The following is a 15,688-nucleotide window of genomic DNA, read 5'->3' on the forward strand; positions in this document are numbered from 1 at the left end:
TTGAGACATCACGGCAACACCTCTCAGTCTGCCACGGCAACAGATAGCGGCATCAACAAAGATGGCTGCCCCTCAAGTCAAGACATCTCATTACGAGTGGGTTTTCTCCTTCTCTCTGTCTCACTCTCTGAGTTGTTGTGGGGAAAGGGCACTCTCTTGTCATGTTACAAGACGGCCCACCGCTTTTCAGGACTTTGTAAAAACAAACAAACAATAAACTGCAGAGAGTCTGTCAAGAGCAGATGACCATTTCTGGCTTATCTATAGAGCTTTTGCTGATTTTGACACAGCCAACAGTTAACAGTCGATCTCCCTATCAGGAATGCGGGACTCTGGCTTTGTCTATTCTGAGAAACTCTGGTCCCCCCCCCCCCATGCTGCTGCACTGTCACCCTGCTCTCATACCACACACCAACCTCTCCCTTTGCTCTGAAGGTCAGATCTGCTGGAGCAGGAGTGTGAGAGGCACAGTAGCTTATGACACAATTAACGGACACACTAAATTGCAGCATCTGCAAGTGATAATACAGCACACTGGACTTTCAGTGGACAGGCATCATTCTTCTTTGCTTTTTTCCCTCTCAGAGGCTTGGTGTGGTAAATCCAAACATGTTGCTGGCATCAGCTCCGCAGAAAAAACAAACGATGAAAAAAGAAAAACATGAAACTGTGACTCTTTTCAACACTTTTTGGGCATAAATGGAAACATTTATTGGTTTTAAATTCACATGAGGCTCTTTATTGTGAACCCTGCGCCATGTTTCTCTCTATTAATATAATGTTGGATATTTATAGTAACATGTTTAATGCCACACAGCTCCTGAAATAATCTCTTCTAAGGTTGCATCCTCTGTGGCCACACACAATAGCAAACATCCCTGGCAGCACTTGACAACAAAAACGCTGCACGACTATTACTTAGAGGCCAACGTGAGTTCACAGCATGAAAGTCACGCAAGAGGTTAAATGTAGGGTCAAACAAAAGTTAAGTAGATTAGAAGATGAATTATGAAGTCTTGGCTGTAACTTTGATTCTGTTTTAGTGTTGTTGTTTTTGTTTGTTTGTTTTCATCTCTGTCTCTCTGATTATTCCTGTTTTTGTTGTTGTCTTTTAAACATATTATTTCATGGTAGAGGTAATGATGCAATGCCCTTCAGAGTCTGCATAAAGGAAAATAATAACTCTCTCCCTCCAGGATGCTCCTAATGCAACTCTCTAACACTCCCTCGCTGTGTGTACAGTGCATAAAATAACTGGGATACAAAAATAGCCGGCTTGAGTTCAGAGCAATGACAAAAACGTAGCTTTCCTTTTGTGTCAATTGAGACAGGCGCCCCGCACCAATAGGAGTCGGAGGAGGTGGCATATGCTAATGAGGGACAAATGTCCACTGACCGTGACCTTGAGGAAAACTGTATAAAGGAGGGCACATCCCAGTAAGCAGTTATTTCGTTGTGCTCTTTCTGAGGTCAGTGGACAACTTTTTGCCTCTGTTTGGTAGGTTGAACTTTGCGCATTTTGCGCGCGGGGATTGTCTGCCTTTTTAAAGAGTCCCAATTTATTTTTTAAGAGTAAAATAATCTTGCTTGCCATTGCTTCGTCGGTTAACGGTCTTTACACTTCTGTAGTTTTCTTCTGATTTCTTAGTAGCGGATTTGCGCTCTTTGCGCACAGGCTGTTTTCGTTTCATCCCGTCGTGGAAACTGAAGTAACCACAGGCGCTTTGACATGTAATGAGCTACTGACCTTAATGCAAAGATTTGTCTTCTTATCAAAGAAATTCTTCAACTGGTGCCTCCGGTTTTCGGGGCCGGCGAGGAGCTGCCACCATGTCGCGCTTTGACGTGAAAGAGTTTGGAGAGGCTTCGCCGTTTTTACGCAAATCTGATCTGGAGCTGCTGGCGATGCAAACCACGGCTTTTGACGGTAGGCCTTTTAAGGAGACTTCAAAGGAACTAAACCTTAAAGCGCTTCACTTAAGAAATAGTCTTTAAAAAAAGGAGAAATCTATTGTTGTGCGATTAGGCCTTTTCGTTTTAGTAACAAAGCTGTGTTTAATGTAATGTTTTTTAAAGGGATAAAACAAACAGTTTTGAAACAACAACAAAAAAATGCGTAAACTATGTTTGGGATTTTAAAATTGAGCTCATTGTGATCGCAACAAATGCATCCTAACATAACAGAACATATATTAGTTAGTTATTAGTTATTCATATTTTATTCAAAGTTTGAATTGAACTTTGCATTTACATTATATATTTTTTGTTTGTTTGTTTGTTTGTTTGTTTAAATCTGCTTAATTAAATTTTTATTAAATTTTTGGAGATTTGTTTTTTTATTATCAGTAATTCCCCCAATCCTCTCAATAATACTCCTCTCTCTCTACACCTCTGCCAGGTAAGAAACGAGCTTGGATCCCGGATGAAAAAGAGGCTTACATTGAGATCGAGATCAAGGAAGTCAGCGGTGACAAAGTCATTGTTGAGACCAAAGATGGCAGGGTAAATGTTCATCCCTCTGTGGTACCTGCTGACACATCTTCTCATGACTTTAACTGTATCTGCATGATTTCCTTCTCATGTTTTTGTGTGTCCATCGCCTCAGACCCTGACAGTGAAGGACTGTGACATCCAGCAAATGAACCCTCCAAAGTATGGCATGATCGAAGACATGGCCATGCTGACGCACCTCAATGAGGCCTCTGTGCTTCACAACCTGCGCAGACGCTACAGCGCCTGGATGATCTATGTAAGTATCTCAGCACCGAGGGATGCCATGTTTCCAGGTTGCTTTAAGTGGCTAGATTATCCAGAGTTCAGCTGTGAGCTGGTGTGAAGTCAGCCTCTCAGTAGAAAGATGGTTTTAGGCATCTTGTGTCTTGTCCCTCTGTTTCCTCAGACTTACTCGGGGCTCTTCTGCGTGACAGTGAATCCATACAAATGGCTGCCTGTCTACACAGCTCCTGTGGTGGCTGCCTACAAAGGCAAACGCCGCTCTGAGGCACCGCCGCACATCTACTCGATTGCAGACAATGCCTACAATGACATGCTTCGCAGTGAGTGCACACACACACTCACGCACATGTGAAATAACTCTGCAAAGTGGTCTAACGCAGGTGGTGTCTTTTTAAATATAAACACACATCTATTCTGTCTTCGTCAGATCGAGAGAATCAATCCATGCTCATCACGTAAGTTTCACCTGCTTTATTATTATTATTATTTTTAAATTTGGTCTTGTTTCAAGCCACAAATTTGGGAAGAAATACACATCTTACACACGTACAACAATTTTAAAGATTTGATTTGAAGACTTTTTTGTTTTTCTCTGACTGAACCTTGTTCCTTCCTTTTTAATTTTTTTACCCCACTTGTAACATGCAGTGTACGTGTACCAGTGTTGTGAGCAGTTTTTACTGTGTCTGTTTGTATGTACACTTTGTTATTTTTTTACACTCCTATAGCGGAGAATCCGGTGCTGGCAAAACTGTCAACACGAAACGTGTCATTCAGTATTTTGCCATTGTGGCAGCTCTCGGGGATACACCTGCCAAAAAAGGAGTAAGGCCGATGTGGCAACCCGTATTTTTGTTTCCTCCCGTTTTTTAATCTTTTTTTTTTTTTTTGCTTCATTTAATTTTTATTTTCTGCCTCTCTTTTTTTTGGTCCCAGGACCCCTTCAGTGTACACCCTTAAAACCATGTCCATACATTTTCCTCACTGTCAACATGGTGAATGTGAGAACTGATTACATTCATGTCTGAGTCTCTACCTTCATGTGTTGTGTTCCAGCTGCTCCACTCTGCTTTCTTATTGTTTTTAATCATTTCTTTTTTCCTCTCCCCTTTTCCCTTTTTTATGGCTCAGAATTTTAATTTTCTCTTCTTTTCCCCTTTTGCTTTAATTTTTTTGGGACTTTTCCGTGTTGTTTGACGCTCCCCTTTTTCTTCCCTCCGTTCATCATAAGAAACATGGTGGCCTTTTTTTTTTTTTTTTTACCACAGCTTTAACACCAAGTTTCTAATTTTCCAGTCGATCATGGTGTTCCCCTTTGATTGTGAGAGCATTATTCAGTCATGACTTCTGTGATATGACACTCACACTCTTTTCCCCTTCTTTCTTTACAGCAAGGTCCTGCAACCAAAACTGGGGTGAGTTTAGCAGCAAAATAAACACAACTGTCAAAAATTACTTTGTGTTGGCATTTTTTTTATATTACACTTTTTTTTTCTTTGCAGGGGACTCTGGAGGATCAGATCATTGAGGCGAATCCTGCCATGGAGGCGTTTGGTAATGCCAAAACGCTAAGGAATGACAACTCATCCCGATTTGTGAGTAACTGGAAACTGTACTTAGTCTAAAACAGAGTTTATGGATTGAAACCTATTTGGAATTCTCTTAATGGTGATTATTTATTTTAAACTCGATGATTTCTTACATCTGCAGGGCAAATTCATTAGGATCCACTTTGGTCCTACTGGCAAACTGGCCTCAGCTGACATTGACATATGTGAGTAAATAAAAGCACAGAGTGATTAAAACCACACAGTTCTCAGTTTGTTTCATGTCCCACACAAACATGTCCTTCAGATCTTCTGGAAAAATCCAGAGTTATATTCCAGCAGCCTGGTGAGAGAAGCTACCACATCTACTACCAGATCATGTCACAGAAGAAACCAGAACTCTTAGGTTAGTTACTCTGGTTACTTTGGATATTTAGATACTGTGTACTACTGCTGATCTGCAAAATGATTTTAAAAACCTTTGTTTTCCAGACATGCTGCTGGTGTCGTCCAACCCATATGACTACCACTTCTGCTCCCAGGGCGTGACGACTGTCGAGAACCTGGATGATGGGCTGGAGCTGATGGCCACTGATGTAAACTTTTATCCTCTTCGCTGATAAAAAAAAACAAAACAAAAAAACAAACCCAAACCTGTACGCTGAATAGATTTGCAAAGTTGTGAGCGTTGCTTTCTTGATCTCTTACAGCATGCCATGGACATCCTGGGCTTCCTACCAGAGGAGAAGTATGGCTGCTATAAAATAGTCGGAGCCATCATGCACTTTGGCAACATGAAATTCAAGCAAAAGCAGCGCGAGGAACAGGCGGAGGCCGACGGCACTGAAAGTAAGAACCTGTAGTCTGCAAGGAGTGAGCATAAAAGAATGAAAAGAAACCATGCAGTTAAAACAGGGGTCATGTTTCACACGTTTTTCATCTCCCTTTCTGCTACCAGGTGCAGACAAAGCCTCATACCTGATGGGAGTCAGTTCAGCTGACCTCATCAAGGGCCTCCTCCACCCAAGGGTGAAGGTGGGAAATGAGTATGTTGTGAAGGGACAGAATGTTGAACAGGTGAGGAGACGCAGTGTCTCATGTCTGTGTTTTTGTTAAGCGTAAAGAGGCATAATCCACCCCATAATAATCATACAAACATCTATTAGTACAGTGGAGTAAAAGTTCAGTGGTTGCTCTCCTACCGCTAGGCTAATGGAAGGACGGCTTCTAAATCCTCAGTCAATACACTCACCTCTCAACACACACTAGAATATGGTATCCAAACAACAGAAGCCATCCATGTGAATGACAGTATTCCTCCTTTGTGTGTGTGTGTGTGTGTGTGTGTAACTGTGCGTGGGTGCTGAAGGTTACCTATGCAGTCGGAGCTTTGGCCAAAGCCACGTATGACCGCATGTTCAAATGGCTCGTGGGGCGTATCAACCGGACCCTGTACACCTCCCTCCCTCGCCAGTACTTCATAGGAGTCCTGGACATTGCAGGGTTTGAGATCTTTGATGTGAGTTGATCTGCATGAAAGTTCAAATAACAGTCATACAGATAAAAGTTGAAAAAATAAAACTAGTTCAACACTTGCGTGATGATACGTCTTTTTGTAACCTGATCGTTCCTCGCCGTAGCTCACACTGCAATGACTCGGCAACGCTGCAGGCTGATCTGTAACAGTTCCTCCTGTTTTTCATCCTGTGGTGTCTCCTCTGAACACCTGTTCTTTTTTCTTTTTTCTTCCATTGAAGCTCAACAGCTTTGAGCAGCTGTGCATCAACTTCACGAATGAGAAACTGCAACAGTTTTTCAACCACCACATGTTCATCCTGGAGCAGGAAGAGTACAAGAGAGAGGGTATCGAATGGACCTTCATCGATTTCGGGCTGGACCTTCAAGCGTGCATTGATCTCATTGAAAAGGTGAGCACAGCGTTGTGCTGTTACACATGTGAGGGCTTATAGAGACTAACATGCTGTGTTTGGTGCAGCCGCTGGGCATCATGTCCATCCTTGAAGAGGAGTGCATGTTCCCAAAGGCTTCAGATAACAGCTTTAAAGCCAAGATGTATGACAATCACCTTGGCAAGTCACCAAACTTCCAAAAACCACGGCCAGACAAGAAGCGCAAGTTCGAGGCCCATTTTGAACTGGTGCACTACGCCGGAGTAGTAAGTTGGTTTTCACAAGAGCAATTCTACAAGATAACATTTTACATTTAATACATTACCTGTTTATTCATTTGCATTTTGTTTGTTTATTTGTAGGTACCGTACAACATTTTTGGCTGGTTAGACAAAAATAAGGACCCACTGAATGAGACAGTGGTGGCTTGTTTCCAAAAGTCTGCCAACAAGCTGCTTGCTTCTCTGTATGAGAATTACGTTGGCTCTGACTCAGGTACAGTTTGGATTCTGATGGATGACTAAAGAATGAATAAATGATGTTTTAATCGTTTATTAATTTAGTAATCCTTCCTTTGACACCCTTGCAGCGCCCGACCCCAAGGCAGGTGGCAAGGAAAAGAGGAAGAAGGCAGCCTCCTTCCAGACTGTGTCCCAGCTTCATAAGGTGAGGCTGATGTGGCTGCTGCAGGGCTTGTGGAAAAACACTGAAGCTGGAAGCAAATGCACTGAGAGGCTTTAATGCAGGTGTTTAGTGCAAAATTGTGGATGTCACTGGAGCATGGGGACGGAGGCAGTTAAGACTTGCAGTGATGTTTAGGGCAATGATCACATGAACATCACTTTAAGTCTGTGCTGGCTCCTCTCTTCTTTACTTCAAGGATTTCTCATGTGAGCGTCACAGAGTAACAGGTTTTGCATGGTTGATGTCTTTGGTATTTTAACAGAATATTCAAAGTATTTTTATTCACTCATTTGGTTTGCTGTGATTCTTTGTTCCTGCAGGAAAATCTGAATAAGCTGATGACCAACCTCCGGAGCACGCAGCCCCATTTTGTTCGCTGTATCATCCCTAATGAGACCAAGACTCCAGGTAAACCGAAACGTAATCATCACATATTACCAGCTGATTAAAAACAATATGGACTTTTGGACACCACGACTCATGTTTGAAACCTGTTCTGCACAGGGATCATGGATGCATTTCTTGTGCTGCACCAGCTGCGCTGTAACGGCGTGCTGGAAGGCATCAGGATCTGCAGGAAGGGCTTTCCTAACCGGATCCTCTACGCCGAGTTCAAGCAGCGGTAAGATATGCGCACACATCACTCAGATCACATAAGAGATATCGCGGTGCTATCATGGTCCTTTTTGTTTGGTAATCATTCAATCAGCTACCGCATCCTGAACCCACACGCCATCCCAGATGACAAGTTTGTGGACAGCAGGAAAGCAGCTGAGAAGCTGCTGGCCTCCCTGGACATCGACCACAGCCAGTACAGATTTGGACACACAAAGGTGTCTATTTTTATTTGATATTTTTCTATGTTTCTCATAATTTATACACAGTACATTTTTTAAGATTAAATTGAAACAGTACATAAAATACTCCATATACATATTTACACACAAAGGGATAAATTAAAATTAATAATAATAATTAATCAAAATGCTAATAGTGTATAACACAGATTTTTTTATATTAGCTATTAAACAATTTAACAATTCAAATGCATTTATTTAGAAGGTTTCTGTGTTTTTCTTTAATACAAATATGAATATATTTTACTTAGTACATTTTTATTGTGGCTGTATTCCTTGCATGGCTGTGTCAAAGTTAAAATGATTTTTGAAATTGAAAGTTAATCGACCATTTGATTATGCAAATAAAAATCTTTGTAATCCACACTTTTTAGTTTGTATTTTGTAATTAAAGCAGTGTTTCTTTTCATGTAGGTGTTCTTCAAAGCAGGCTTGCTGGGTCACCTCGAAGAGATGAGGGATGAGCGTTTGGCCAAAGTCTTGACGCTGTTCCAGGCGGCCGCTCGTGGCAAAATCATGAGGATGGAGCTGCTGAAGATGACGGAAAGGAGGTAAAAAAAAAAAAAAGGGGGGGGGGGGGAGAGTAATTTTGCTCATTACTCTAAAAGAAGAGAAAGAGTGTTAATGAACACCAGTCTTCGAGCTCCACCTCACAGGAAGGTGAAGACATGAGTACAAAAAGCAGACCTCCAACAGTTGCTCCTCCGAACAGGTTTAATAGAGCCCGGTGAGCCGCCAGCCCCCCGGCCTGTGATACACTATACCTTATCGTTCACTCCCTCGCTCAAGTATGTTTGGCATGCAAGGGCAGTGTTATCGGCGTGTGTGAGGCGTGTGCTTGTCCTTGTATGGTTACCAGTTATGCGTGTGGCCCTGCTGTTAATAAGGGCTGCATGCCCCCCTCATCTCTCTCCCGCACACCCCACGCTCGCAGGTCTCTGGCCATTCTCTCCCTCTGCTTTCTCTAAATGAAACAATGCGGACGGTGTCCTCAGAGCCAGGTGGCGACATGTGTCAAGTGGCAGCTGCTCGGGGCCTCCCTAAAAATACAACCATCACCACCACCCCCACCCACCCCACCCCTTCCCTGGATGCCCAATGGCCCCTGGCCCCTTTTGTCCACGGCGCCTGTACTTCTAAGTGTGTGCATTGATGGGATAGGTGGCGGGTGACAGAGGATTAAAGCTGGCTGTCGGACAGAGGGCTTTAGTTTCTAAATAAACACAAACGCTCACCTTTGAGAGGCACCCGGCATGGAGTCATGTCAAAAACGCAATCAGCCCCTCAACCCTCCCGCACAACCACCACCTCCCAACCCTTGCAAGCGCACGCTCGCCCAAACCCTCTAAACATTGACGCGAAGTCCTTGACTAATCTGCTCCGGGTCCATATTTAGGGCTGTGAGACACCATCCTGCTGAGACTAAATCAATCTGGCTACCCTGTTTGGCCAGAGTCGTGAAACATCAAAAGCAGCATTAGGTGTATGATTTCATGTGGCATCCATCTGTGTATGATTAGATACAAGGGAGTGGATACTCGCAGGGTTAGTGCCAAAAAATCAAGCGCCAAGAAGAAGTCGATAAATAAACGGGGAAAGCCCGGGATAAATCTCTCTGACCTAACCGCCCTGCGGTATAACATTTAGGATTTTAACTTTGCATCCACTGAACTTTCGAGCAGACTTGGCATCATGTGACACTACTTTAGCTACCTAATATATCCATTTATTTAAGTTTTCTATTTGGACTTCTTATCTGTAGCTTTTAGTTGTTTAAACCATTTATTCTGCACCTTTTATTCATTTCAAATATAACACTTTTAGCTCTCCAGTTAATATATCATTCTCTTTACTCGACCTTTCCCTGATTACATGCTCCCAGTAGAAGTGATCACAGGGAACAAAAACTACATTTATATTTACTTTTAATTTACTGAAATAACATTAAAGCTACACAAATTTAATTCATGTTTGTTCACATAAATATATAGAAAATATTTTTTTTCCAGTCAAAATGTCACATGACTGTGATGTAGTTGTTTGCGTTGAGAGATCCGTTCTGAAAGTTTACCCCTGGTAAAAACATTGCCTGTATAAGCATTAAAACTAATAGGAAAAAATGACCGAACACTAAAACATTTTTTTTTGTCAATTAAATGATGTTATATAAAACTAATTTAGCTACACAACAGGTTTTAAACAAAGAAAACCTTTTGTTGTTGTTTTCAGAGAGGCTCTGATGATCATCCAGTGGAACATCCGGGCCTTCAACGCCGTCAAGCACTGGCCCTGGATGAAGCTCTTCTTCAAAATAAAACCCCTCCTGAAGAGCGTCGCTAACGAGAAAGAGCTGGCGTCTCTGAAGGAGGAGCTGGCCAAGCTGAAGGAAGCTCTGGAAAAATCTGATATGAAACGGAAGGAGCTGGAAGAGCGGCAGGTCAGCCTGATCCAAGAGAAGAATGACCTCTCTCTACAGCTGCAAGCCGTAAGTTTTTCTCCTGATGTGCGGTATTTACACATTCAGCCTTTACACACACTGGCGTAGTGAGAAATTTGCTAAAGATGTACTTTTTCCTTCCTCACAGGAGCAGGACAACCTGGCAGACGCTGAGGAACGCTGTGACCTGCTCATCAAGACTAAGATCCAGCTGGAGGCCAAAGTCAAGGAACTCCTGGAAAGGCTGGAGGACGAGGAAGAGATGAGCTCTAATGTGCTGGCTAAGAAGCGCAAGCTGGAGGATGAGTGTGCCGAGCTGAAGAAGGATATAGACGATCTGGAGATCACCCTGGCTAAACTGGAAAAGGAGAAGCATGCCACTGAGAACAAGGTAAGAAAAATGGATGAGAAAGAGCAGTAAGCTTCCTCCAGGGGGCGGTAAGAGACCAGAGAAAGGACCGCAGCATGCACAGTGGACAGGAGTTCAGTTTCTCACTGGCTGATTGTTAAACTCATTTTTAATCTTTTTATTTTGCAGGTGAAAAACCTAATTGAGGAAATGGCAGCTCTGGATGAAACCATACTGAAGCTGACCAAGGAGAAGAAGGCTCTTCAGGAGGCTCATCAGCAGACTCTGGATGACCTACAGGCAGAGGAGGACAAAGTCAACACTCTGACCAAAGCAAAGGCTAAGCTGGAGCAACAAGTAGATGATGTGAGTTTAAGACTAAACACAGAAACAAAGTGCTGTTACACCATTTAGTCAAAATTGTAAGATGTTTTCTTTCTGTGGTTCATCAGCTGGAAGGCTCTTTGGAACAAGAGAAAAAGCTACGTATGGACCTGGAACGAGTCAAACGTAAGCTGGAGGGAGATCTAAAGCTCTCTTTAGAGTCTGTGATGGACCTGGAGAATGACAAACAGCAACTTGAAGAGAAGCTGAAAAAGTGAGGATTGTCCCATAATCGCAGATTACCCATCTTTTAAACTATAAAGAGTGAATGATAAAGAACGATTCCCGAACATTTTCCCAACAGAAAAGACTTTGAAATGAATGAAATTAGCACAAGGATAGAAGATGAGCAAGTATTGTCCAATCAGCTTCAGAAGAAGATAAAGGAGCTGCAGGTGAAAATGAGCCTTAGCTTCTAGTAGAGCAGATGTGAGCCACCATCACAAAGTAACTGACTGTCGCTTTTCTCCAGGCTCGCATCGAGGAGTTGGAAGAGGAGCTAGAGGCCGACAGGGCTTACAGGGCTAAAGTGGAGAAGCAGCGCGGGGACGTGGCCCGTGAGCTGGAGGAGCTGAGCGAGCGCCTGGAGGAGGCCGGTGGAGCCACCTCGGCCCAGATCGAGATGAACAAGAAGAGAGAGGCGGATTTTCTGAAGCTGCGGCGGGACCTGGAGGAAGCCATGCTGCACCACGAGGCCACGACCGCAGCTTTGCGGAAGAAGCACGCCGACACCGTGGCAGAGCTGAGCGAGCAGATTGACAGCCTGCAGAGGGTTAAGCAGAAACTGGAGAAAGAGAGGAGCGAGGCCAAGATGGAGGCCGATGACCTGGCCTCGACTGTGGAGCAGCTCTCCAGGGGCAAGGTATAGATAGAGATTTAAACTAGTACGGGAATTGCATTTATATCTGTGGCGAAATCAAAGAATTTGCATCTACTCAACAGGCCACTTCAGAGAAGACGTGCCGACTCTATGAAGATCAAATGAACGAGGCTAAAGCCAAGGTGGAGGAGCTCCAGAGGCAACTCAGTGAAACCAGCACACAAAAGGCCCGTGCTCAGGCTGAGAGTGGTAAGAGGCTATAATTTGATCTAAAAATCTCACAGATTTCATAGACTCATAAGTAATGCCTGTAACTGCTTAACTCCACTATGCAGCCGAGCTGGGCAGGAAGCTTGAAGAGCGAGAGGGCATGGTGTCCCAGCTCCAACGTGCCAAAAACTCCTTCAGCCAGAGCGTGGAGGAGCTCAAGAAACAGCTTGAGGAGGAGAATAAGGTCAGCTCCCAATTTATCAGTTCATCAGTCAAAACTTACCGGCTCACTCGTTGAGAGTTCCTCCAGTTAAATTAACTCCTTTTCTACCATCATAACTAATCTCTTAAGGCCAAGAGCGCCTTGGCCCATGCTCTCCAATCGTCTCGGCACGACTGTGATCTCCTAAGAGAGCAGTACGATGAAGAGCAGGAGACCAAGGCTGACCTGCAGAGAGCTCTGTCCAAAGCCAACGCTGAGGTGGCTCAGTGGAGGACAAAGTATGAAACTGATGCCATCCAGAGGACTGAGGAGCTGGAGGAAGCCAAGTGAGCGTGATGTGGTTTTTAACTTGCAGAATTTGATGGCGCCACGTGATTATTTTGAGAGCTAACTTTCAGTTCTGTTTGCCTCTCATTAGAAAGAAGCTGGTGGCACGCCTACAAGAGGCTGAAGAGAGTGTAGAAGCTTCCAATGCCAAGTGCTCCTCCCTGGAGAAGACGAAACATCGACTCCAGACAGAGATCGAAGACCTGGTCATTGATCTGGAACGTGCCAATGCTGCGGCTGCTGCCCTGGACAGAAAGCAGCGGAACTTTGACAAGGTACTGGCAATGACAAGGACCCTACATCATCAGTACTGCATTCCGGGTGTGACCTACTTTGGTGAATTATCTTTGCATTCTTTAGGGAATATCACCCTATTTTTGCACCTCAATCTAGACCCTCTGAGAAGCAATACTAATAAAAAGCCAAAGAAAACCTTTGATTGTCCCTTCCAGGTGCTAGCTGAATGGAAGCAGAAGTACGAAGAGTCCCAGTCAGAGCTGGAGACCTCTCAAAAAGAGTCTCGTGGCCTGAGCACAGAGCTCTTTAAACTGAAGAACACCTATGAGGAGACCTTAGAACATCTGGAGACCATCAAAAGGGAGAACAAGAACCTCCAAGGTACACATGGCATCATTAAAATTCAGCTGGAATTTACAGAAAGGTTTTCCCTTGATGTAAATTTAAATATAATACTTTCACATATCTTCTCCACCAGAGGAGATTGCTGACCTTTCAGATCAAATCAGTCAGGGAGGAAAAACCATTCACGAGCTGGAAAAGATAAAGAAGGGTCTGGACATCGAGAAAAGTGAGATTCAAGCTGCACTAGAGGAAGCTGAAGTAAGCAGCTTGCTGCGTTTATGTGCAATATTCCTTAAGAACAGTCTCCTAAAGCCTTAATGCTCCATCTGTCTGTCTCAGGCTACTCTGGAACACGAAGAGAGCAAAACTCTCCGGACCCAGCTGGAGCTTAACCAGATAAAAGCTGATATTGACAGGAAGCTAGCGGAGAAGGATGAAGAAATTGACAATCTTCGGTGGGTTTTCTAGATAAAGCTCAATTACACTCTTGCTGATCTGCAGGAGTTTTTTTTATTTGCGCCTTTTTCTCCTTTTCAGGCGGAACCACCAGAAAACGGTGGAGTCTATGCAGGCTACCTTGGATGCTGAGGCCAAGTCTCGCAACGAGGCAGTGCGCCTGAGGAAGAAGATGGAAGGCGACCTGAATGAGATGGAGGTGCAGTTGAACCACGCTAACAGGCAGGCCTCGGAGTCCCAGAAACTCCTCAGAAACCTACAGGTGCAGCTCAAGGTGAGTCCATAACTACAGCCAGTCAGTGAGCTCACCTGATGTGCCATTGCACTCTAATGACTTTCTCCACCTGACGCATGACTCCAGGACACTCAGCTAGAGCTGGATGAGACCACCCACAAGAACGAGGAGCTGAAGGAGCAGGTTGCAGTGACAGAGCGTCGAAACAACCTGCTCACCGCCGAAGTGGAGGAGCTCAGGGCCATGCTGGAGCAGAACGATCGCTCACGCAAGCTGGCAGAACATGAACTGCTCGAGGCTACTGAAAGAGTCAATCTGCTGCACTCTCAGGTTGGAAGAAAATATTAGATGTTTTTTAAGATAGCACTAGTTATAGTCTTGTACTTTAAATGTTGAAAGGAGTTTTCCGTTTCAGAACACTGGGCTGATCAACCAGAAGAAGAAGCTGGAGGGCGATCTGTCCGTGCTGTCGAATGAGGTGGATGATGCCGTACAGGAGTGCCGTAATGCAGAAGAAAAAGCCAAAAAGGCAATCACTGATGTAAGTGCCCCAGTAACCAAAATATCAAATGCAACGGTATACATCTGTGGCATAGGACTGGTTGCATTTAAGTTAGATTATTTGCCAATTTAACAGAGATTTTCTGCATTTGTAGGCGGCCATGATGGCAGAGGAGCTGAAGAAGGAGCAGGACACAAGTGCGCATCTGGAGAGGATGAAGAAGAACATGGAGCAGACCATAAAGGACCTGCAGATGCGTCTGAACGAGGCTGAGCAGATTGCCCTCAAGGGTGGAAAGAAGCAAGTTCAGAAGCTGGAGGCCAGAGTAGGAAATCACATCAGTCAACTGCATATTTACATAGTCTCTCGTCCACGTGCTTTACTTTGGAGTGAGTTTTAGTCATTTGCTTATTGCAATGGTAGGTCAAAGAACTGGAGAACGAATTTGAGTCTGAGCAAAAGAAGAGCCAAGAGTATCAGAAGGGAGTGCGCAAGTATGAAAGGAGAATCAAAGAGCTCTCCTACCAGGTAACTCACTGCGTGTGCACACGGAGCATGCAGAGGTGTGCAAATAAGAAGTAAGACCTACCTCTGTTTCTCTGCAGGTCGAGGAGGACAAGAAGAATCTGGTCCGCCTGCAAGACCTCATCGACAAGCTGCAAGCCAAAGTAAAGAGTTACAAGAGACAGGCCGAAGAAGCGGTGAGTTTTCTGTTTGACAGTAAATGAAAGCTGTAATCGAAGCGATGATTCTAAGTGATGTTGTTTAAACTACAAATTTCTGAGCTTTTCTGTGCGCCACCAGACTGAAAATATCTATATAATACTCAAAGATCTTTTAGTTTGGTGTAAATTGAATATTTTTCTTGGTTTTCTTTTACGCAGGAAGATCAGGTGAACACCAACATGTCCAAGTACAGGAAACTCCAGCATGAGCTTGACGATGCAGAGGAGAGGGCCGATATGGCTGAATCGCAGGTCAACAAGCTGCGGACCCGCACCCGGGATCAAGGCACCAAGGTCGGTAAACAACCCACAATGCATTTCTTGTTACAGCTCACTGCAGAATGGAATTGTATGACCTTTGGAAGAATATTTTAAAATTAGCCAGCGGGCGCCGTAGCATGGACTAATTTTAGAAGAGACTAGAGGTAATCCTCTGTTAAAGATGAACTCACTTTAGCCCTCTCATGTGATCTGTAGCACGGTTATGAGTAACTCTGACACTGTGTATGTTGTTGCTAACAAACATCACTGTCTCGTGCTTTTCAGCTGGCCGAGTGATGGAAGAAAGCTGCCCTCAAACCTACGACAGTCAGCCAGCTGCAACAGCTGTGCACCGACTGTGATGGCGCACCCTCCAAATAAAGACTTTTAAACCTTTAAACGTGTCTTTTGTGTGTGTGTGTGTGTGTGTCAATGTGATAGAG

General features: G+C 44.1%; 1 protein-coding gene across 3 annotated transcripts; it reads left to right on the forward strand.

The window, feature by feature from the left end:
• Nucleotides 1-1,433: 1,433 nt before the first annotated feature.
• On the forward strand, nt 1,434-15,645 carry myh7ba (myosin, heavy chain 7B, cardiac muscle, beta a). 3 transcript variants are annotated; one of them, XM_005746393.2, is made up of 44 exons: nt 1,434-1,498; nt 1,779-1,927; nt 2,399-2,502; nt 2,606-2,749; nt 2,900-3,056; nt 3,164-3,191; nt 3,465-3,561; nt 4,128-4,151; nt 4,239-4,331; nt 4,447-4,510; nt 4,591-4,689; nt 4,776-4,879; nt 4,994-5,132; nt 5,242-5,360; nt 5,653-5,802; nt 6,041-6,211; nt 6,280-6,459; nt 6,556-6,688; nt 6,783-6,859; nt 7,198-7,285; nt 7,382-7,499; nt 7,587-7,710; nt 8,149-8,285; nt 9,964-10,219; nt 10,320-10,562; nt 10,710-10,886; nt 10,973-11,118; nt 11,209-11,299; nt 11,377-11,766; nt 11,847-11,973; nt 12,060-12,178; nt 12,287-12,483; nt 12,576-12,759; nt 12,937-13,102; nt 13,200-13,324; nt 13,406-13,521; nt 13,604-13,796; nt 13,884-14,087; nt 14,173-14,298; nt 14,414-14,584; nt 14,683-14,787; nt 14,865-14,960; nt 15,144-15,278; nt 15,531-15,645. In XM_005746393.2, the coding sequence occupies exons 2-44, from the start codon at nt 1,831-1,833 to the stop codon at nt 15,540-15,542; spliced, it is 5,826 nt and encodes a 1,941-aa protein (XP_005746450.1). In that variant the 5' UTR covers nt 1,434-1,498; nt 1,779-1,830; the 3' UTR covers nt 15,543-15,645. The 3 variants fall into 3 exon arrangements, with proteins under 3 accessions (XP_005746450.1, XP_005746451.1, XP_005746452.1); XM_005746394.1 differs by having other exon boundaries at nt 1,434-1,469; XM_005746395.2 differs by lacking the exons at nt 13,604-13,796; nt 13,884-14,087; nt 14,173-14,298; ... (3 more) ...; nt 15,144-15,278; nt 15,531-15,645 and having other exon boundaries at nt 13,200-13,292; nt 13,406-13,520.
• Nucleotides 15,646-15,688: the final 43 nt, after the last annotated feature.

The sequence above is a fragment of the Pundamilia nyererei genome, unplaced genomic scaffold, assembly GCF_000239375.1.
Source record: "Pundamilia nyererei isolate P.nyererei 1_Seehausen unplaced genomic scaffold, PunNye1.0 scaffold00178, whole genome shotgun sequence".
In the NCBI taxonomy this organism is placed as follows: Eukaryota; Metazoa; Chordata; class Actinopteri; order Cichliformes; family Cichlidae; genus Pundamilia; species Pundamilia nyererei.